The following is a 24,656-nucleotide window of genomic DNA, read 5'->3' on the forward strand; positions in this document are numbered from 1 at the left end:
AGTGGGTAGTTACAACAAAATACGATTAAGGCCCAAATTTAAAAAAATTAAGTGATTTGAAATAAAATTAAATTTTAAATAATAATATTACTAAATAGCTTAGGGAAATAACTATGTAGACTAGGATATACATTAAAATAAATTTTTAATGCACTTCCAATATTTCGGCAACGTCACGTTGCCATTTTCAACAGGAACTTGTGAGCAAGACGTGCACGCAGGCACAGCAAACAGTAAATGAGGACGAAGCAGGAAGCTAGTTTGGCAGCTCCTATAGGAGGAGATGACTTTGCTAATGTTTCTACCTGGTATCTCCACTTGGGCCTGGCTCCCACTGAAGAGACCTCAATAAAGGTCGAAACTAGTCTGGGTGGTGGTGGTCCTTCCCTTAATGCATAACATTATACATATCCGGAAGGAGATGTGCTTTGCATTATGGGAGATACTGAGAGAGTATTATTGGTAGCTCGCTCCACCTTTGCAAGGAGTTGCCCGGTGTTGTACCACTTTACCCCAGTCCTGAAGATACTTTCAGGCACAAACTTTGTTTGCACACCCTTGGATAAAGGATTAAACTAAATTTATTATAGTCTGACCAAGTGAAAAATAAACTTTCAATAAACTTTCATAATAATTCATAAAATAATAATAATAATTAAAATAGGAGAGAAACATTATTGCTTGCCATTTATGAGGATGAGACTCTGCCAAATCTTGGCAATAGAGAAAGAGTCATTCTGATTTAAATTTGGGCAGTGGAGAAGTGCTTCAGCACTCTTTAAATAACTGCTCAAATCTAACTAAACCTGTACCAACGTAAAATGCGAGTACTGGACCATAAGATATCATGGTCAGTGTCCACACCATGTTAAGCAAGGCCAGATTTTTCAGGTTTATTGTTGTTCATATAAGATTGGTGTTCCTATAGTCGTTTATCAACAGAATGTCCTGTTTGTCCACAATAAGAGTGAGGCACTAACAGTAAACTTGGTTAACACCAGGGAGAAAGGGGACTGTTTATCTTTCGTGGATGGTAACCATGTGGAAGAGGAGATTTTGTTGATAGGGAAAAAAGTATGAACTAAATTATATCTTTTCAGGATCTTTCTCAGTGGCAATATGCTTGTATGAGTCCGAGATGCATTTGAACTTCCTTGAGGTGAAACCATGCTATAGTAAGATGTACTGGATGATATTCAATTCTTGTTGGAAAATTGGAGCAGACAACACATGCTCTGTTGAACAAAGATTTGAAGATCACTATTTTTTTGAGATGGATGATATGCTGAATCTTGCTGTATATAGCAGCATGTGAAAATAGGTTTACAGTGAATAGAAGTAGCAAGTATTTAAGAAGGGGATGTCCTGGAGGACTAAGTATCTATCCTTTTCTTTTTCCATAGTAAAGTTGATGCATAGGTGTAGACCAATAATTTCGGTTAAAAAGATACTCCCGAGTCCAGCAAGATGGCAAATATATCTATATATTGAACCCAAAAGGAAGGTTGGGGTTGTATTGAAGAGAATAGAGATTCTTCAAGATGCTCTAAGTAGAAATTAACAAGTGCAGATGACAAGGGGCTTCCAAATGCAGCAGTTCCTTCAATCTCTTGGTTCCTACTGATGAAATAGCCTGAGTGCATGACACAGTTCAAATGTGTCTGGAGGAAACTCATCTGATAACAGTTAAAGAGTGTCAGCCAGAAGTAACCTAGTAAATAAGGACTAGATATCTAAGGCTAATTATGAGGTTTGTGGGAGGGGTAAGTTTTTTTGTCAAAAAATCTGATGAATTCTTCAGAGGTTTGTTCAATTATCTTATGTAGGAGATTAAAAGACGAGCTAGAAATTTGGCTAAACTGATGGGTGGGGGGGGGGGGGCTATGCAGTCCACTATGGGTCTGAGTGGAACTCTTTCCTTATGTATTTTTGGAAGGCCATAAAAAAATTGATACCTACCCAAAATGGGTCTTCATTTTTTGATAGTGTTTTCATCACAACTAATCACTTTTGTTGAGTAAGGAATTAAGTTTGTTAAATTGGCTGTTGGTAGGGGGAATCTCCTGGTAAGTAGAGCGATCTTGAAAAAGAAGAGAAATTTTTTTGTTGTACTCAAGATGGTGTCCATGATAACTACAGCTCTACCCTTATCTGCTTTTGTTATGGTGAGATGAGTGTCATCTCCATGATTTTAGGGCCTTGATTTCAGGCTAGGTAAAAGTTTGGAGGAGGAAGCTTAGCTCTCAATAGTACTGGAGAGACTTCAAGTCATAGTTTTAGCATTATCACTTGGTAGGGTGGTTAGGTGCCTTTCACTGTCATGTAGGAAATCCAGATATGGAATTCTTTTTAGGCACTATTCATGAGAACTGAAGTTCTCTTGTGAGTACATTGGAGAGACTGCCAAGATAAGTCTAAAACCAAGGAGAAAAGATTGCTGTTTAAGATAGATGTTGTCTCTTTAAGAAATGAGATGCTGTAATGAGATGTTTAATCATTAAAGCTAAAAGAATTTATATCATTGCAGAAATTACACTCATTAGATCCCAGCCATATGAGATTATGTGCCATTTACTTACTGAATTCAGGAAGAGAATTGCATGCCTAGTGGTAAGCTCTCCAACCAACAAGCTGTGGGTTCAAATCCAGCCTCAGGCATGGATGCTTGTAACTGTCTTTAGATGAGAGATGAATTTCATTACCCAATGTGAGACCTCAACCCTGCTTACTAGAGGACTGAAGTGGTTTGAAAATGTTCTATGTTTGGTCTCTAGGAGCAGGATTTCTGGACTAGAAAAAAAAACTCTCTCTCTCTCACACACACACACACACACACAGTGATCAAAATTAAAGTATTCCTGTTTAAGGTTTTGTGGAGTGCCACCCAGTGATTCAAATGCAGGAATACATTGTAGTACTTTGCAGAAATACATTGTGCATCACATGGAAACGATATCTGGGGAGAAAAAAAAAAAAAAAAAAAAAAAAAAAAAAAAAAAAAAAAAAAAAAATTCAAAATTCACTACTGGGGATGCAGTAGATGTAGTCATTTTTCTGTGTGTGTGTAAGAAGAAGAAAAGCAACACAAGCATATATAACACATTTTTATTCACTTCCAATATGAATTCGTGGGCCGTACTATTCAATTTAATGCCCTTTCCAGTATGGAATAAACTTCATCCTTTGTACAGTGTGTTTATGGCAAAATGCAGCTGGTCAAGACTGATGTTGTACACATGCTGTATTATGCAATCTTTCAGCACTGGCAAGTTATCAGAATGATCCTGATAAACCCTATCTTTGAGCCAGAGCCAGAAGTCACAGTGGGGTAGATCAAGTGGGAAACACACAGCTGATCACAATGGCTTCCATGAAATGTCCTGAAGAACCTCCTGTATGGCTCGATCAATGTGTGGAAGGGCCCTATCCTTCATGAAAATGAAGGAAAATCCTGCTGCAGCTGTGACATAACAAAATTATTTATCATATTGTGATACCTCCAAGCAGTAACTGAGCAGGTCACAGGACCTGACAAGCAAATGTCCTCAAAGAATGGTCTAATGATAAATGAAACTGTAAACCTCACCAGACAGTAACTTTGGAAGAGTGAAAAAGAATTTGTTGGATTGCATGTGGGTTTTGCATAGTCCATGCCCAGCAGTTGTGGATATTCACAGCTCTATTCAAGTGAAAGTGAGCCTCACCTCTCCAAAAAATCATCCATGGCCATGCAGCATCCAATTCCACCCTAGAAAGGAATATTAAAACGAATGTGTCAGTCAACTTTCAAAATCCTGCAGGCATATCTCCTCTGTCAGTTATTTTGAATGGGTAGAAATCATAGAATTTTCCAGTAAGTTGTGTAAGTCACATCCATGTGTCTTGATACAGCATGTGCACTGCGGGCACTAACACTGCTATTCGTGGCCTGTTCCACAACAACGATAGCAACTTTATTCACTTGTTGTGAACAAAGAGAGGATGCCAGATCTAACGCCTAATGATCCCATTTCTTCAAACCGACTAATCATTTAATTACCTCATCAAAAATTTGTTCAGGGAATCAAATTTGCAGAGTGCAGCAACAGCACTGCAATTGTTTAGGTGGCACAGCTTCATGAGCAAAGCATGTTGGGGAAGGATTACTACCATCACTGTGGATGGTATTAACAACCAGAATGAAATGAAAATCCTGCATCCATATTTTTAAAATCTCCTAGCACCTACGAAGTTGTGCAACATGCAAATTCCATGTATTTGATGTTTACAACCACCCTGGTGGTGAATTTTATATGTACTTCCCCCCTCCCCCACCTCAGATATCTTCACGATGCACAATGTATTCCTGCAAAGTTTTGCAGCATTTGAATCACAGCATGGTGATCCACAAGACCTAACATGGATACTTTAATTTTGATTGTTGTCCTGTGTGTGTGTGTGTGTAAAAATATATGAGGGTTGTTGGAATTCTTTTCATTCCTTTAAAGGCTATGTGAAGATCTCCTCTCAGTTATACAGCTTTGACCCTTACCAAACAACCCTCATATATATATATATATATATATATTGTTTTTTAGTCCAGAAATCCTGCTTCTAGAGACCAAACATAGAACATTTTCAAGCCACTTCAGTCCTCCAGTAAGCAGGGTTGGGGTCTCACACTGGATCGTGAAATTCATCTCCACCTAAGACAATCGCAAACATCTATACCCATGACAGAATTCAAACGCACAGCTTGTTAGTTGGAGAGCAAATATGCTCACCACTAGACATGCAATTCCCTTCTTGAATACAGTAAGTAAATGGTATTTCTTTTTTTTGAAAAAAAAAAAAAAAAAAAATGTCAGTGCCACATTTCATGATCATGAATGTCACATGGCTGTGACCTAATAAATGTAATTTCTGCACTGATATAATTTCTTTTAACTTTAATGATCAAACATCTCATCGCAACATCTCTCTTAAAGGTACAATATTTTCTATCTTAAACAGCAATCTTTTATCCTTGGTTTTAGACTTATCTAGGCAGTTCTCCAATGTTCTTACAATCAAAACACTTATTTTCAACTGCTAGTTTTGCCTCACTTGCTCAGAAGCAAAAACCAACCAAGGTAAACGTGAAGTAAATTAAAAATCTAGCTCTTAACCCCTTCTTGCATGCACTATCTTAACTTCTATGGGTATATCTGTGGTCTCTCTCTCTCTCTCTCTCCCCCCACATTCCATATAACAAAAAATTTCAGACAACATCCTATAACAGCCTTCAAAAGTTATCTAACATCTATCATATTGATATCAGACTGCATACCAAGTGGATGAGTAGCAATATAAAACAGGGGCTGCAAAAAAAAAAAGGGGGGGTATTGCTCATGAGCAATATAAATCACAACCAAGAAGTGTAACTAGTACAATAAGGAAAGCTAAAGCAGACTTTTAGAGAAAATGAGCTAAGCAGGCCAAAGTAAATCCAAGAGATTTTTCACTATGTGGCAAGTAAAAGAAAGAATGATTATGGAAAGATAACTTGACTCAGTGATAGGAAAATGACAGAAGCAGAAGAAATAGTTCAGTTACTAAGTTACAGTTTGCAAGGGTATATCATCCAGGTGATGACTTTACAGTTACTGATATGATTACTGAGGTAAGTGAACTGGAGGTACTCAATATATTGAGTATTTCCAATTCATTTACCAATGTATCAAAGTGACAATATATCAATGTGAATAAGCAGTGGGCCTGGACAGTGTGTTAGCTCATGTGTAAGAGAAATAGCAATCCATTTGACGAAGTTGTTTAATCTAAGTCTCAGCTGTGTAATCGTTGTACATGTTGTTTAATTTTGACAGTATCAGAACACAGAATTATAAATAAATAATTATTGACTTATTGCTGATATTTTGCTGGTGTTATAACCAGCATCTTCACAGCACAAAAACAGTTTGTCACAGTATGCGAGACCACAACAACATGGTGTAACAAAGGAACTAGCTTAACAAAATTGTAGCAACAACACAAAGACTAAAGTCCTAAAAAAAAACAGGGAGAGAGAGAGAGAAAGCAGGTACTAGTTATGTCTTAAAATGACTGTCTCAAAATCTTAGGCAAATTTATACAGCCATATTTGTTGAGATTCGGAGTATGTTTCAAGGCTTCTGTTGCTTCTAAGAACAATCTCTCTGACTTGTAAAAGCTTCTGTGGAGTACTTTTGTTTTCTTCCAGTTGATCCTGTGTGTGCAAGGGTATTCAAAACAAGGTCTGCTAGACCAACTTGCATAGTGATAGTGCAGGATGTATCTTTTATGTTCACTGATGCAGATGCCCACAGTTCTTCCTGTTTCACTGTAGTAAGCATGATCACACTACTTCGTAGACTCCTGGATGTGATAAAGGAGGAATGTTGTCCTTGGGTGACCGGATGAGAGTTGCTAATTTGACATATGGTCTGAATACAGTGCATAGTTGATGTTTATTGAGAATTCTAGATATCTTTTCAGATGTGCCTTTAACGTATGGGATGGGGATAGTGGGAGAGATTTCTTAGGATCATTTAGTATTTTTTTTATCTTATGGGGATTATAGCTGTTGGCCAAGAAGGTGTAACGTATGTGAGCCAGTTCAGCAACAACAGTATTGTCATTGGAACAGATTGCTTTCACTCTGTGGGTTAGTGTTTTTAAGATACCATACTGCTGAGAAGGGTGATCGTGTGATTGTTTGTGTAAATATCTCCCTGTATGTGTGGGTTTTCTAAAAACTGAGAATGATAAGGAACCATCTGGAAGATGTGTTTTTACGTCTTTAGTGTATCCAGGAATGGAAGACAGTTATTAGCTTCCAGTTCAATTAAAGTGTATTTTTGGATGTTGGCTATTTAAATGTGCTAAGAACATATCCAATGTGCATGGGCCATGTGGCCAAATAGCAAGCACATCATCAACATAGCATAGCCAAAGTGTTGGTTTGAGAGTGGCTGTATTGATAGTTCGTTTTTCCAGGTGTTATACATAGAAGTTGGCTAAGGGAGGAGAAAGGAGAGAGCATAGCTGTCCCATCTAATTGTTTGTATATTTTCCATTTCCATGTGAAATATCCTGAATGTATTGTGAATTTAAATAGTTCAAATACATCAGGGGGGGGGGGTGACTTTAGCAGATTAAGGGCTTCGATTAGTACATTTGAGAATAGTGAGATGATATCAAAGCTCACCATTAAGTCTGAACTGTTTAAGGTATTTGAATTCAGAAGTCATTAATTACTATCTGTAACACTGAAGACCAGTGGTGGTCGGTGAAAATTTTAAGTGGGGGTGCTGCATATACAAAAAAATTTCTTAATCAGTAACGGATTTATCAATAAATAAATTAACATATTAAAAAAATTGCTTTATTAAAAATATTACATCCTCACCACAAACAAACACCAATAATAAAGTTCCGTATCAAGAGCAACGACAAGCGCAGGATGTATATGAATATCAGCGTTAGATCACAGTGCATTTGTTTTGTGTAACGATAACTGAAAAAATATAATTCTTTTCATATTTGCAACAGTAACACTCATCATATTCAGCGTTGTATCTATAATAAATAAATAATTATATGTTATTTTAACAAAATAAAATAAGTTTTACAAAAAATAGTTCACCATGAACATACACCAATAATAGACGTTTCATATCTCACAGAAATAACGTGCGCAAGCTTATGATACATTGCCCAAGCGGCAGTGTATCTAATGACGTAACATGCAATGACGCACAAACAAATAACGCCGTTAGATCGCAGTGTATTTGTTTCATAATCTAAAGCGTTAATCGAACAATTCCAATTATTTGCTATTCAATCAATGTCTAAACATAAGCTGTAACCTTTAACATGTTGTATTGCATTTATATAATGTTGTAAGTATTTATTATTCATAAACACATACAAAATTTAATTATTTCATTTTTTCCTTGGGGTGCTGCAGTGTTTATGTACGAGCCGCCACTGCTGAAGACTTTTCCTATGCCAGTAATCACATACAGAGTTCACACAACAATGTAGAGACTACATGCAGAATACTTAAAGATATTCATGATTAAACTATCATTCGAGTCTTTTCAATTTATACACCCTCTGTCCAAAAAGAAGCCGAACTTTTCAAATATAGAAGAAACTAGAGATGCCACCTGTTGTCGAAAGATGCAACCTTCATTAGTGTTGTCTCAACTGTTTATGACATTTGTTCCATTAGAAGCCTAGTTATAGTGCCAAGAGTGACAGTGTGTTTTGACAAACGGTCGGAAAATGAATTTCAAACAGAGAGCTGCGATCGACTTTTGTGTTAAACTTCGTAGAAGTTTTACTGAAACTCAAATGCTTTAAAAAGCATACGGTGATGAATGCTTATCCTGTACTCAAGTTTACGAGTGGTTTAATTGATTTCAAAGGGGTCGTGAGACACTTGAGAAAGACGAAAAGCCGTGCAGTCCAAAAATTGGACTGAGCGAAGTTAACATCCAAAAAGTGCCCAATTTCATCAAAGAAAACCCGAAATCGTCTGCGCGATTGATTGAAGATGAATTGGGGATTCCAAAATCAACTGTGCACAACATTTTGACCAAGAGTTTGGGCCTTCATAAATTGAATTCACGAATTGTTCCCCACAAGTTGACCGACGACCAAAAAATGTATCGAATTGGACACTGCAAGGACCACATTATTCAAGTGGTGGTGGTGATTAACCTCATTAACCACTTATAAGGATTCAAACTTCCTTGAAACGATCGCTGCTGGTGACGAAACATGGTATGAGCCTGAAACAAAGCACCAGAGTGCTGAGTGGAGACCACCAGAAGAGGGGGCATCCGAAAAAAAGTTGCTTGGAGAAGTCAAAAATAAAGACAATGCTGATTTGTTTCTACGATTCCAAGGGCATCATCTACAAAGAATTCGTTCTGCTTGGCCAAATGGTCAATGGTGAGTTTTATCTCGAAATTTTGAAGTGAATGTTAGCAAGAATTCGTCGCATGCAGCATGAATATCGTGATGCAGGCAGCTGGTCACTTTTGCACGATTATGCGCCATCTCATCATTCGAACATTGTAAGACAGTTTTTGAGCAAAAACCAAATTTGTGTGTTGGATCACTCACCGTATTCACCTGATTTAGCACCATGTGACTTCTTTCTCTTCCCCCAACTTCATTTGCCAAAGAAAGGAAAGCGATACACCATTGAAAACATTCAAGCAGCAGTAATCACGACCCTCAACAGTATCCCAAAAACTGATATAAAAAAACTCATTTACCGAATTAATTGACTGTGCCAAATGCTGTATCGAAGCTGGGGGAGAGTATACTTATTGAAATAATTAATGATTTGAATAATTATAATTGGCTCGTGTTTTATTATCTATCAAAAGTTCGGTTTCTTTTTGGACAGAGGGTAGTATATTTTGGCTTTACATAAATTGTTTTCTATATTAGCCTTTACATACGAGTTTCCTGTCCTGAAGATACGTCAGATGCAAACTTTGTACTTTATTTGCTTACACTTGGATAAAGGATTAAACCAAAAATATAATTTCTTGGCATCTTTAATGCTAGGATGTATTAATACATCCTAGCCATTGTTAGTCACCAGTTAGTCATTGTTACTCATCAGTGGGAGCCAGACCACTAGGCCTGGCTCCCACTGATGAGACCTCAATAAAGGTCGAAACCGGTATGAGTAGTAGGATATGTGCTTTACATTATGGAATACTAAGGCAAGTGATGTCAAGTCATTAGCTTCTATATACGAGTTGCTCTGTCCTGAATATACTTCAGACGCAAACTTTGTTTGCTTACACTTGGATACAGAATTAAACCAAGAATTTCTTGGAATCTTTAATTTACAGTACCAATAAAACAGACTTTCTTTTGATATTAGGTCATTGGAATGCATAAGTGGATGAAAAAGAAGAACAAGACATCACTGGAAAATTTGGTTTAGGACTGAGGAATGAAGCAGGAGAAAGGATGTTGGAGTTTTGTGTTGAGAACAGCTGCTTTATTGCAAACACTTGCTTCCAACAATATAAAAGATTGTACACATGGACTTCATCTAATGGAGAATACAGAAATCAAATAGATTATATTGTTGTCTGCAGAAGGTGGAGCAGCAAAAACACTACAGTATCCAATTTGATTTAGATCCTATAAATGAAACATTTAAAGTAGAAGTCAGAAAGAAATTAAAATGTTTGGAGAAGACAGGAGCCATATGTGAATAGAGAAATACCACAGGAAGAGAATTAGAAGAACTGGGGGAAGAAACAAAATGTACAGACATACATACAGTCAAAGAATACTCTTAATAAAGCAACAAGAAAGAAAGATTGTAAATGGTTGTCAGAAGAAGCTATTCGAATAGCAGAGGATAGGGAAAAAATGAAACTTCAGAGAAACAAAGAAAGGGTTAAACAACTGAGTGCAGATTTCCAAAGACAAGCTAGGAAAGATAAGGAAAACCATCTAAACAAAAAGTGCAAGGAAATTGAATAAAGCAATATTATGGGTAGAACAAGAGATCTGGTTAGAAAAATAAATGATGTTACAGAGAAGTTGTAAAAAGTAATTCAGGAAAATGTATGATGGAAGAAGAAGTGAAAAAAAAATGGAAAGAGTATGTAGAAGATTTGTACAAGAAAGATAATAATATTGAAGTAGAAGTTGAAAGGAGAGAATATGTTGAGGAACCCATGATAATGAAAAGTGAAGTGATATCAGCAATAGAACAGATGTCAAAAGGAAAGCTCCTAGACCTGATGTTGTGTCAGTGGAATTATTGAGAGCAGCTGGGAATGGAAGTAGTGAATATATTGACTGAAATTTGTCAACAGATTTGGAAGAAAATATACTGGCCTAGAGATTGGAAAAGATCAGTATTCATTACAATCCCAAAAAAATCAAATGCCAGAGATTCTGAGATTATAGAGAATTATAAGGAAGATCTGGAGCAGTTGATTGTATTGGTTAAGATGGAAAGTAAAAGTAAACATCAGCAAAACAAAAATGATGGCTTCTGGCAATTTAAATGAATTTATAATAGAGAGAGATAAAATAAAAATTGTTAAAAGTTATTATTTACTCGGGTCCAGAATCAGAAATAATGGTAAATGTGAAGATGAAATTAAAAGGACAGTAACGGGAAAAAAAAGCGATGTTAAACCTGACAAAAATTATGAAAGATAGAGATGTGAATAAGGCCACGAAAGTTAGAATTGTCAAAGCAATGGTATTTGCAGTAGTGATGTATGGATGTGAAAGCTGGATTATTAAGAAGAAAAATAGAAAATACATCGATTCATTTGAATTCTGGGTGTGGAGGAGACTATTAAGAATCTCATGGACTGCAAGAATGACCAATAAGGTTTATTTTAGAGAATAAAAAGACAGAATGATCCTTGGAGGTAATGAATGCTGAACAGAAGTTGATGTACTTTGGACATATGCTAGCTGATGAATCTTTGGAAAAGGCAGTTATATTGGGGAAGTTTGAGGGAATGAGAAGAGAAAGACCACAAATGAGTTGAATGGACAACATAAAAGAACTTACCAACTTAAAATTACTGAAAGGATAAGAGGCCGAGTAGGATGGAGAGCCTTTGTTCACAACATCACCAAGAGTCGAAAACAACTGAATGGCACATAATAACAACAATAGTTGTTTACTGAGCTACCAAATGTATACAGCAGCCGTTCATTATTTGTTAGTTATTTATATGTTGCAAACAAATAAACATAATTAAAAAAAGGTTGGTTTTTTTAATTAAGCCATCATAAATGCACATATGCATGTCTAGAATTTATATGATCAAATGCTATTTGCTTCACACAGCAACTTACAGGACACACACACATCACAAATCTTAATTATTAATCATTTGTTTGCCAGTAATAAAAGTATTTCTATTAGCATGCTTATTAATGATGGTTCATATATTTACATACATATATAAATTTAGCAATTCATATATATATATATATATTTATATATATAATATTTAGCAATTCATATATATATATATATATATATATATATATATATATATATATATTATTTATATTTAGTAATTCAAATATACCAACCAAATATAGTATTCTCCTTAATTATTGTTTTCTAATATATCCTAAAACAAACACATTAGTCTCCAACAACACACAGATTGGGTTACTTCAAAGAACTGTCACGATATGTAGCACATCTGCTGAAACACAAGCACTCAATTCATTTCTGCAGGGCACAGTGTTTTTCTCTCCCTACCAGACAGATAGGATGATGGCGAGAGAGCCGATTGCCCCAATGTGAATGTCTTAATAAGGTTGCACATCGACTCCCACCCTATTCATTTTTGAACTCTAGGGACACATTCAGATACTGCCTCATTTCAGCACCTTTTCAAAACTACCATGCACTGCTGAAATCTTTTCCACTCAGTAACTGATACCATTGGACTAAAACGTCTACATAGCTACTTCCCAGGATAGCACAGCATGATTATAATCACTAACTGGCAGTAAAACATTCACATTCTTAACTGAGACCCTGACTGAAGCTATCATCAAATCCAACACTCTTTGACCTTGAATTTCTTCTTTCACATACTGCTCGAGAAAGTTGTCTCGCAGCAGCTCAATAAATTCTGCTAACATTTCCTCTCTTATTCTGTTTAAGTGACCAAACCTTGAGATTAGCTCTGTTCACACATTCCTAAATGCTAATAATGTGAAGATTCTTCCTAATATCTTCCTTTTTTAATATGATTCTACTACTGATGCTATCTGTACACTCTCCTAGATTTTCTCAGAACTCTCATATTTGTGATTTCTATTCTTTAATCAACTTTTATTTCTAATCCAGCTCTAATATACACAGGTTAAAATTGGTGTGAAAACTGTCATGTACATACAGTTCATTCAGCGTTCTTTAAAATCAACAGAAAAAGGCACCTAAGATGAAAAGCCAAACGGCTATTTTTTCTGGCGAGGTTGATAAGTAAAGGGGGTAAAAATCCCTTGTTGTTTCTCAGCCAGAATGCAAAACTAAGATCGAAAGCTATGATCTAAATGTTTCATGCCGACGAACTGTCGGCGGATCCAAGCGTAAGTGACCACTTGGTAGTGCCAAGTTCTTTTCACTTAAACTTTGATATTATCTAGGTCTAGCTACTCACTGATGAGACCTCAAAAAAGGTTGAAACTGGTCTGGGTAGTGACCTCTCCTCATAATGTAAAGCAGTTCTGCAACTCCTAGGAGCTGTGTGTTTTTACATTATGAGAAAATACCAAGGATAGTGAGGGAGCTTGCTCCACTTTTGCATCGAGTTGCCTTGGTGTGGCACTACCAAGTGGTCACTTACGCTTGGATCCGCCAACAGTTCGTCGGCATGAAACGTTTAGATCGTAGTTTTCGATCTTAGTTTCGCATACTGGCTGAAAAACAATAAGGGATTTTTATCCCCCTTACTTAGAAAAAGGCACCATTTATTTATACAACACAAAGGTAATCTGAATTTATGGCTAACAATGTGGTAACTTCCTTTCATATTGTCCTGTTGTGCTAAGTAGATTAAGTAAAAATGGGATATTCGAAATTTTCAATATTCACTACAGCAAACAATGAAAATTTACAACATTCACCATAGCATAAGATAGTGAGCATAAAAGTGTGGGACAGCAGGACTTCAGGAGGACATTTTTAAGCATTTTATAACACACTGTTTCATCACAGCAATGTTCACTAACACAATGCAAACAGCAATGAAAAATCCTGCCGATGTGACTTAAATTATTACATATTTCTTGCTATAATGAAAGTTCAACTTTAACCCTACCTTTTATTGCCAATCAACATGATTACCATATTAGAATTAGAATGTTGTCGTGCATCTTCAAGCCACGTTGTCAAATGATTAAATGTATCCCTCCTAGAAAATGTAAATAATTTATCAATTGACCAGACAACATAGAATTTTTTTTAAAAAAATGTTAAATTAATAAATCATTCCTTTATTCTTAATGCACTGAAATACTTATCACTACTGCTTCTTTAGAATCTTATGCGACTGTTATGCACAGCAATTTTATCTCTTCCCTAACAATGCATTATTCTTTAGTGGTGTGGAATGCTAATCCTGATTTCATCTTCTCCCACCCAATATCCTGAAAGGTCCACATATCTAAAAAACAACTCTTGTTCTGCTTGTCTAAGTAGCAAAAGTCATCATCATCATCATCAAATTCCTGCCATGTACCCTCAAGGAGTGTACAGGATATGATAGTACTACATGAAAAAATTACATCATTATTAATTTCCTATCTACAATTTTCCTCCAAATCACTCTGTTACTTGTCAACACTCCAACATTATCAGATCTTATATTTCTATCGTCTAAAGCACGTTGAACCGTATCAATCCACCTATATCTTGGTCTTCCTCTGGGTGGTTTGGCTGCCAACTTGGCAGAGAACACTTGTTTTGCTAATCTTTCCTCGCCCATTCTGTTTAAGTGACCATACCACCTGAGATTAGCTCTGCTAACGCATTCCAAGTTTTTAATATGATACTGCCATTGATGCCATCTGTTCATGCCTATAATCTTTCTCAGGACTCTCATATCTGTGGTCTCTAGTCTTTGGTCAAGTGTTTTACTTCTGACCCAGCTCTCAGATCCATAAGTTAAAACTGGTTTGAACACTGTCTTGTATACAGCTAATTTAGTGTTCCGACTAATTTCTCTCTTATTCCATATGAATTTATTCAATTGACTTTCCACCATACCAGCATTGCTGATTCTGTTGTCTATTTCTATATTTAATTTACCATCTGCAGTAAAAATTGTGCCTAAATAGCTGAAATGTTTTACTTGTTCCACAGGTTCTCCATTCACAACACAGTTGACATTTTCAATGATTCTGCCTATTTTCATTATCTTTGTCTTTTTATTGCTGACCTTCATACCATATCTATTACAACAGCTATTCAATTTAGTCAGAGAATCTTGCAGATTTGTAGCGGATTTATTTAGAAGTATAACATCATCCGCATAAAGCAAAGAACTGACATTAACATCTCCAATTTTGATATCATGTTTAATACCACTTTCCTTCATAATGTGATCCATATAGATAATGAATAACAGAGGGGATAATGTACATCCTTGTCTCACACCAGATTTAACATTAAACCATCTTCCTGTACTTCCTTCAATTCTAACTGCTGACTTACAACTCAAATAAAGACTAAGTATTGCTTGATATAATGCCCCATTGACAGCGTATTGAATAGCTTCTCTCTTGGCACCTTGTCATATGCCTTTTCCAGATCGACAAAACTTAAATACAGATCTTTGTTATATTCCCATGCTTTCTCGACTATTTGTCGTAAAGTGAAGATCTGATCCTGACAGCCTCTATTTGGCCTGAATCCAGCTTGTTCTTCACCAAGCTTTTCTTCCACAATTCTTCTCAACCGTTTCTCAAGTATACTTGCATAGATTCACAAAATATGCAGTAGACATGTTTTTTTTTTTTTTTTTTTTTTTTTCAGTGTTCATGCAGAGGTTTGAAAGAGTTTACAATGGAAGACAGCCTACTTAAGGGCATGAAGGCCACCATAATTCCATTATTTAAAATAGGTGCTACCTGTTATGCTTTATGTATGGAGGAGTAACACGGTCTTATATTTGTTAACTTGATGATTGCTGCTTGTCAGTGTCTGAACTAACATTCTTGCCAGAAGCAATATTGTAGTAAATTAGTATCATAACCATTTCTAATCAAGAAATAATATGTAATGCATAACATAATGTAAAGAAATTAAATTACAAAACTTAATCATTATATTATGCAATTATGTTAAGAAAAATTATCAGCAGAATATTTGGCCTAATTTTGTGACCATTTCAATGCACATAGGAAAAAGAGATAAAACAAATTGGAATAACACTTTCATCTCTCTTCCTACATGCATTAAGAATGGTTGTGAAACATATCCAAAAATTCTGTTAATAATAATTTTTCTAATGCAAGTTATTCTGTAATTTAATCTATGCATTATGTCTTCCACTTATGTGTCGATTTTTTGCATTACAAATGTAATGCAGTCCTTGCTGTTTCTCATTACTTGAGATGGCATATACTCTACCTCTAACAAGCTTTTTTGTGCAGGATGATGTGACTGCTCTTGCCGAGTATAATAATAACAATATAACATCAGTTAGAAGGAAAAGCAGTGTGTTGCTGAGGTATGATAGTGATGAGTTGAGATGACAAGTGAAGAATATGAATGGAATGCTAGCAGTGTTGTGTGAATTTTGTGGGACAGATGAAGCTGTAAAAAAAAAAAGAGACACTACATTTAAATGAATTAGGTGAGTCAGTTTGAAAACTGCTATTCCAATTCCAAGAGAAAGTACTGACTGAAGTAAATCACCTGAGGAAGCAAGAAGTGAGGTAGAAGAGCAGTAAAGTAGGGTAGGACAGCTTGTGAATGAAGAGGTGAGTGGGATGAGAGATAAAGAACACAAGACTAATAGGAATTGGGAGTGAGACTGTGTGAAAACAGTGACAGATACAGGAACGGATGTGTGAGTGTACAAGAAATGATCGAGATGACTAGGGATGTGGGAAAAACAAACAGGTCTGAGGAGAGGTGTAAGATTAGCAATGAGAGAAGAATGGCTTTAGTATGGATGAGTCATATTTGAGAAGTAGGGTCGGTGAGACTTACCAAGCAAAAAAACTAGTATGTATGTTTACAAATGCCAGAAGCAATATAGTGTGAGGCAGAGGCGAACAAAACAAAATACAGATTCTAGTTGGGTGTTGCTATAAACCTGATATTGAGGAGGACAGTGGAAATCTACAAGCAAATTGGGCTAGCTAATAAGAAAAGGATGCCCATTATGAGCAATTTTAATTACGGTAAAATAGATTGCAATGAAGAGGTAGCATCTAAGGACAAAGAGAATGAATTTGAGTTTTTGAGAGGCAACTACCTCAGGCAGTACATAACAGAAGATACACAGGGATCAAAAGTCTTAGATTTAATTATCTCATCAAAGCATCTTATTGTAAATGTGTCAAGTCTTCCTCCAGTTAGTGAAAGTGATCCTGAAGTGATTACCTGGGTGATAACCAGTCATATGAGGACTTCTTTGAGAAAGGGATATATGTGGAACTATAAGGCTGGAGATCATGAAGGCTATTGGCTGGCTGAGTGGTTAGCATACACACTTACCAGTCAAAAGGCTGCGGGCTCGAATCCCATCATGAGCATTGATGTTTGCGATTGTCTGTGAAAATACTAGTGGTGGGCAGTAGTGGTGTTGATGTAGATGATCCAGTTTGCTGTATTTGGTGTAGACAAAGTTGTGAAGAGGGTGCACTCCCTCGATGAATTTTTGGACTCCCTGGAGGTGTCACGTAATGGAGGAGAAACGAGTAATGCGACAGTCATGTGGCCAAATGTGATCAAGTACGTTGAATGGAAAGAAGTGAACATTCACCATAGTATAAAGAACAATCAGTAATGATGCCCATCTTAATAAGATGTAGGACCTCCTTTCACTGCAATGAATGCAGCAATCCTGCTGGGCATACTTTCCAAAAGCATACGATATCGATCAATGAAATTTTTGGGCTATTCTTCCTGTAGGAATGTAATGTGATCCTGGGCTGTTGTGGAGCAGACATCCTTTGACCTCACCCAATACTCTAGTACATCCCACAGATGTTCAATAAGGTTGAAATAAGGGCTCTGTAGTGACATTCATGTCCACAAAGTACAAGGTAAAAGCAGCAGCAACCTTATGACATGATGCATTGTCTTGCTGAAAGAGACAGTGGTCAGTTCAGTAGAAATGCCACAAAGTAGGAAGCATTGCATTGTCCAGAATGTTCAGATACTTCTCGGAGTTCAATGTTCATCGCACTAACCTTTCACAAACATCCATGATACAGTTAGATTCAAAGCAATGACTATTATTTGAAGAGCAGAGATGCTATCCACTTGAGCAAAAAAGAAAGCAGCAAAGAATGATTTTGGTAGTCCCTTATTAAAAAACAAACAAACATCCTCCAATGCCTTGTCATACTCCTCAAAGAGAAGTATGACATTTTGTGCTCGTTATTTTTAAGGAAATCCATAGGTAGCTGGTCACTACTTATCACCATCAGCAAGATTTAATATATTGCCATGGTACACTAGATTAAGAGGTGGTGTGTGTGTGTATGTTCTATGACCAACATAATGAATGAATTTATTGTAACAGTGTTTGCTATATTTTAACTGAACTTAGCTTCTGCTGCTACCAAAAAGCAAATTATTTATTCTTCACAATTCAAAATCAATATTAAGATTAATTTGCAATTCAATTTATGCATAAATTGTGTCAACTCTATATTTTTTTTTTTTTAAATAAAATGAAAACCATACACAAAACATTTATTTACCTTGTAATATCGTACACTAAAAGTGCTCCAGCTGCTCCTCTGTAATATGATCTTGTTATAGAACGAAAGGCTTCTTGGCCTGCCTAAAATAAAGCAATTTTTATAATCACACCAAAAACTTACAAGTTTTAAGGAATGTATTCTACTGTCACATATCTTGCAAACTTTTAAGGTTATTAATATATTAATATTAGTGCAGTCCACTTATGACTTGGTACTTTTTTGTAAATGATATATCTAAAACAATAACAACAAGGGGAAAAAAGAGACAGATTAGTTCATTTGTAGTTTACTGCACAATGATAACAAAGATCATACTGTAGTACATAATACAAAATAAATAAATAACGTTATGTAAAAGAAAAACTTTAAAAACTGATCGATTCCATATCTACGTATAAATAACATTCATCATCATATGTATTTGCATAAATTAATTCAAATTAAAAAATTAATGTAATTCATTTGAGTTTGACAAGATTTGCTTGAACACACGGGCTCAGTCAAAGTAATAAAACTTGCATTCCTTTCTTGCGTGAAGTACTTGCATTCCACCAGAACATGGTATGGTAAGACAAGTGTAGCATTGTTCACACATAGGTAGGTCACCAGCTTTCAAAAGATGTGTCCTATGCAGAGCCTAATAACAATAACTTCCTCTTCTGCTTTTACATTGATTAGACTTCCAACGCTTAAAATCTCTTTTATTTGTCAGTGCTTTTTGCCATGATGATTGCCACTGAATAATTGATTTTCTTATTAACTGTGTCGTCTGTATAGACAATGACAAACAGTACCTAGAAAAAGTATGAGCTTATCTAGCAGCTGCAGTCTCATTTCCCTTAATTCCAATATGGCTAGAAACCCAGCACAACCAAACTTCAAAATTAAGTCTTCACTTTATTTACAATATCTTTTAAGAATCATAAAGCACTATATGTGGGTTGTGCATAACTTCCTCTTTAGCCTGTAAAGAAGCTCAAAGTCTGTATAAATCATACATACATTTTTGGCAGGTTTCTTGTATGTACAAGTGGAAACTAAGTAATATGTAGCCCAGCAGTATAATTACTTCATTCAAGTGGAATCTGAATGAACAATGCAGTCATGATAAATAGTGGCACAACCAACAGATCTATATCTCAAACCATTCAAAATAGATAGGTAAGAAAAGAAGTCATGTTCTCTGCTCTGTACTTACATATTAAACAACTGAGGGTAGACTGATGGAGTATTCAACTTTCTTAGCTGACACAGTAAGAGGCTGCATGATGGAATGCAAACTGCCATGGAGGAATACTATTATGTTCAGTGTAGGCAATTTTGTCTACATTCATACCAGTAGCTTGCATAATTTCTTTCACACATATCAAATGGTAGTCTGATATACATAATACTGAGAATCCCAAACAGTGTGAAAAAATAGGATGCTGGGGAAGTGATTTTAGGGCTTAGTTACAAGAGCTATTTGTTGAAGCGAGAAAGCAGGTTCACTTGTTTCAAAAAAAGACTTTGGATAGGCAATGTGAGAAATGCACTAGATGCTATTCGATACCGTTATGATGGATAGGATTCAACCATACTAGCATTGATCAAATGTGCACATCAGAGCAAAAATAAAGAAAATCAATCCAAGCCCCATTTTGTAGAGCAGCGTTTCCAACTTTCAGCATCTGTGTACCCTTTTAAAATTTTAGTAACACTGACATAGTAAAACAACATGATCCTTTCCTTTAGATTTGACTAAAATGAATTGTTACTAACAACCTTGTTAGTAACACAAACATGAATAATTATAAAGGTATTTATTGTTTATGATTTGCATCAATAATAACAAATGTGAAACATTTTTTTTAAAACACATTTTAAAATGTAACTCAGCTTGTCCTTGTATATTTGTATATACTCCAGATGAGGACCTTAATATGAAGATCAAAACGTCGGGAAATTAAAATAGTTATTTATAACACAGTTGTAAAGTCCATGATTTCTAAAATGAATGCTGATCACCGTGCAACACTAAGAGAAAGGATTGTCACATCTAACATTTTCTGCTTCTAAGGCACTTCTGACCAAATCAATCCACCTAGACCTTGGTCTTCCTGTGGGTCTCTTTCCTGCCATTTGGCATCAAATACCTGTTTTGATAACCTTTCCTCATGCATTCTATTTAAGTGGCCTTAGATTACATATACTGACACATTCTTGAATGTTAATAATGTCAAGTTCCTTTCTAATATATTCATTTTTAATATGAATCTCCAATTGATGGCACCCATTTACTCCCTTAATTTTTCTAAGAACTCTCATATTTGTGGTCTCTAGTCTTCGATCAAGTGCTTTATTTCTAACCCAATTCTCAGATCCATAACTTAAAACAACTTTGCTTATTCTGTTGTCTATTTCCAGATTTAACCTACACATCTTCATTGAAACCTGCTCCTCACACCCTTCTTCGATACCACTTTCTTTCATAATGTGATCAATATAGATGAATAAGAGTGGAGATAATATGCATCCTTATTATACCCCTGATTTTACATTAAACCATCTTCCTGTATTTCCTTCAATTCTAACTGCTGACTGACAACTTAAATATAGACTATGTATTGCTCTGTATAATGTTCCATTGAATCCATATAATTGGTGTTTTGAAAAGCTTTTCTCTGGACACCTTGTCATATGCCTTTTTCAGATCTACAAAACTTAAGTACCGATCCTTTGTCATATTCACACGATTTCTCAACTATTTGTCTTAAAGTGAAAATCTGATGTTGACGATCTCTATTTGGACTGAACCAAGCTTGTTCTTCTCCATGTTTCTCTTACACAATCTTTCTCAACCTCTGTTCAAGTATGCTTGCATAAATCTTACATGCAACACTTAGAGAAATACCTCCATAATTCTCACATTCAGTTTTATTTCCTTTTTTTTTTCTTTTTAGATGGGTACTATGAGAGCTCTACTCCATTCATTAAGAATTTGAGCTTCTGAGCAGGTCCTCTGAATTATGCAGCTTTTTTTTTTTTTTTTTTTTTTTTTTTTTTTTTTTTTTAGGTACCTGATTTCTTGATTTAGAGCAGCAGTGGAAGAAGAGTATTTGTAATCATTAATTAATGAACTATGTTAAAATGACTGATCTTTTGATGTAACAAGTATGATAGGAGGAGAAACAAGTAGTTTCTAATGCTAGTAGGTTAATGGTATACCTTAGTACTAATATAATGGTCAGATCAGGTGAGAATTTAGAAAGTTTAGAAATTTATCTTCTTCATATTTAATAGAGAATTTTAGTCTATGACTACAGGTGTTTAAAGAAACAAGTAGTTCTTTAGGTAAATTTTTGTAGGTCAATGATTTAGAAGATTCATGTAAATAAAGTATTTACTAACCAGTCTTTCTTCTGATAAAACTTGCAAATAATTTATTTAAAGTTTTATCAGAACTTTAAAGATGGACACACTTAGTGAATGAGAACTATTCCCAATCTCTACATCTGGGTTACATATAGTGTGATAGGTTACATATAGCACAAAAATATAGCATGAATAAATGTAATATTCATGCCACATGTCACAAGAGGATGCTGCTGATTCCAAAGAATCAGCCACATCCTCTTGCACATCCTGGAGGATACAGTACACTCATGATATCAAATCTCATAGTAACCAGAGAAATATTTTGTTACAGCATAAGGTGCATGATAATAGTCAAATTAAAAAGGATAATCCCACCACTCCACTCCCAAGAAATAAATACCCATGAAAGTACTGATGTTGCATTGGGTAACTATACCTTCTTTAACTTATCTCAACACCAAGTCTGTTGGGATCATCACCCTCCTAACATCATTAATTGATCCTTAATTTAACTTCTCTCCACATGATAAAGAGTTTCAAGTTTTGGTCATTGTTAAATCTCTTTATAGGACATCCAGTTTTTCTTTTTCCTAATGGTTTTTAATTTAATACTTGTTTTGATAATCTTTCTGTTTTCATTCTTTCAGCGTGCTCCATACATTTACATTTACATTTATATTTTTTATTTTTTCTATTGGTTTAATTCTTTCATAATTCTTTCATTTCTTTTGTGAGTATGCTCAAATAGAGCATACTTTGCAGTTTTTTCATTTCAGCTGTTATTAATCTTTGTCTTTTTATTCTGTTGTCCAGATTTGACTTCCTTACAAGAGGACTGGTAAGGCTAATGTAATGTTAGGTTTAACTATAGAGTTGATTACACCTGTTATTTTTAAATATTTTGCAATTTTTAGATGTATATCATTTTCATTTTCATACTAAGAAAATTTCTCTATTAAGAATATGACTATTTTACCACCAGTTGGTGACAGTGATCATGCTGTGCTTTCTTGGAAGTATCTAATTATACTGATTTTCCCATTAGAACAGGTTACATGCTTAACTACAAAGGTGGAAATTATGATCAACTGAAGAAAATACTAACTCTGGTTCCATGGTATCAGTTACCAAATGGAAAAAATGTCAGCAATGCATGGGAATCTTTGAAAAAGTTCTTAAGTGAGATGGTATCTTAATGCCTAGTATTCGAAGAATAAATAGGTTGGGAGTGAAATGGATATGCAACCTTATTAAACAAGAGATCCACAAGAAGGAGATGATGTAGAAAGAACATCATGAGAATAAGAGTGAGTGACAGGAGTTACAAAATATATAAAACCAGAGCCGAAAACGATTATTGTGCAGAAAGCTAAATTGGAATATGAAAAGCAATTGGCCATGCAAGCTTCTATGCCACAAGCAAAAGAAAGAATGAATGTGGAAGAATAATTTTATTGAATTCAGGTGGTACTCGAGTGTCACAAGTTAAAGTGATTGTTCAGTTAATGAGTACTCACTTTGCTTAGATATATCAAACTTAGATAACTTGCAAAGTGCAAGTGTTACGTTGGATGAAGAGTTAGAGGTACATGAAAATGAGGTTGAAAAGATGTTACATAACCTGGATCAAAATTTGTCAATAGGGACAGATGGAGTATTAGCAAACTTTCTAAAGAAATGTTCAGCCGAATTGGCTGGCATTTCACCTGTTTGTATAACTTGAGTCTCAGCTCAGGAATGATATGAAGGAATGGAAGGATTGTATGATAGTTCCATTGTACAAGTTTGGTGCAAAAACAGAGGTGTCAAATTACTGACCTATCAATATCTCGGATGTGGTAGTGAAGATTTTAGAGAAGTTTGTAAGAATTTGCATACAGAAATGGGTAGACAAACAAGCTATTCTTTGCAAGGAGCAGCATCGGTATACTAAAGGAAGGTCATATTTTAGCAATTCGCTCACATTTTATAACAATGTTACAGACAAGTTGGATAAAGGGAATGGATACACTATGATAATGTAGGATAAAAAAACTGTTACAGAAACTGGAGAATATGGGACTGGAATATAAACTCCTAACTTGGATTAGTGGATGGTTGACAGACAGATCAAAAAAAGTGGTATACAGTAGGTGTGAATCTGTCAGATTTAAGGTAATCAGGGGTGTACCTTGGAGTTCAGTCCTTGGGCCATTGGTGTTTAATGTATATATTAATGACATTAGGAAGGGTCTAACAGGAGATGTGCAATTGTTTGCTGCTGATGATGTGAAGATAGGCAGGACAATCAGGGATGCTACTGATATCCAGTACTTACAAAATGATTTGAATAGGCTGGAAATGTGGGCAAAAGAAAATGGCTGTCAGTAAGTATGAAGTTATGCACTTTGGCGTGATGTGATTTCCAGTGGCATATTATATTAGTGGAGTTATGCTACAAGAAACTGATGAGGCTAGGAATCTTGGCATGATGGTAGATAGGAATTTGAAGTTTGAATTTAAAGGTCACATAGCAAAAATTTCAAATACAACTCAGAGGATAATTGCAATATTGAAGTGAACATTAACATGTAAGGATAAGTCATTTTGCCTCTTTATAAGGTCTTGATACAACCACACCTGGATTATTGTGTGCAGGTTTGGTCTCCTAGGTTCCAACGGGATAAAAAAGCTGTGAAAGGGTGCAAAGAAGAGTTACAAAGATTATATCTGGATTATGGGATTTGGATTGAGGACTGATTGCAAGTATAATATGCCCACAGTTCAGAGAACTGCGGCTGGCACAATGCCAAGAAGAGTCAATTCATGTTGAAGGG

At 35.5% G+C, this 24,656-nt stretch overlaps 1 protein-coding gene across 1 annotated transcript in view; it reads right to left on the bottom strand.

Annotated features, from left to right (window-relative positions):
- Rab2 (RAS oncogene family member Rab2) overlaps positions 1–24,656 on the bottom strand; it is a 197,406-nt gene that overhangs the window by 106,306 nt on the left and 66,444 nt on the right. Inside the window, exons 4-5 of the mRNA XM_090398372.1 lie at positions 18,481–18,563; positions 13,860–13,952 (exon numbers count right to left, since the gene is read on the bottom strand). Of these exons, the coding sequence (XP_090254498.1) occupies positions 13,860–13,952; positions 18,481–18,563 (176 nt within the window). The remainder of the gene's footprint in view (positions 1–13,859; positions 13,953–18,480; positions 18,564–24,656) is intronic.

This window comes from Typopeltis vanoorti, chromosome 9, assembly GCF_054136105.1.
Source record: "Typopeltis vanoorti isolate ZY-2024b chromosome 9, IOZ_Tvanoo_1.0, whole genome shotgun sequence".
Classification (NCBI taxonomy): domain Eukaryota; kingdom Metazoa; phylum Arthropoda; class Arachnida; order Uropygi; family Thelyphonidae; genus Typopeltis; species Typopeltis vanoorti.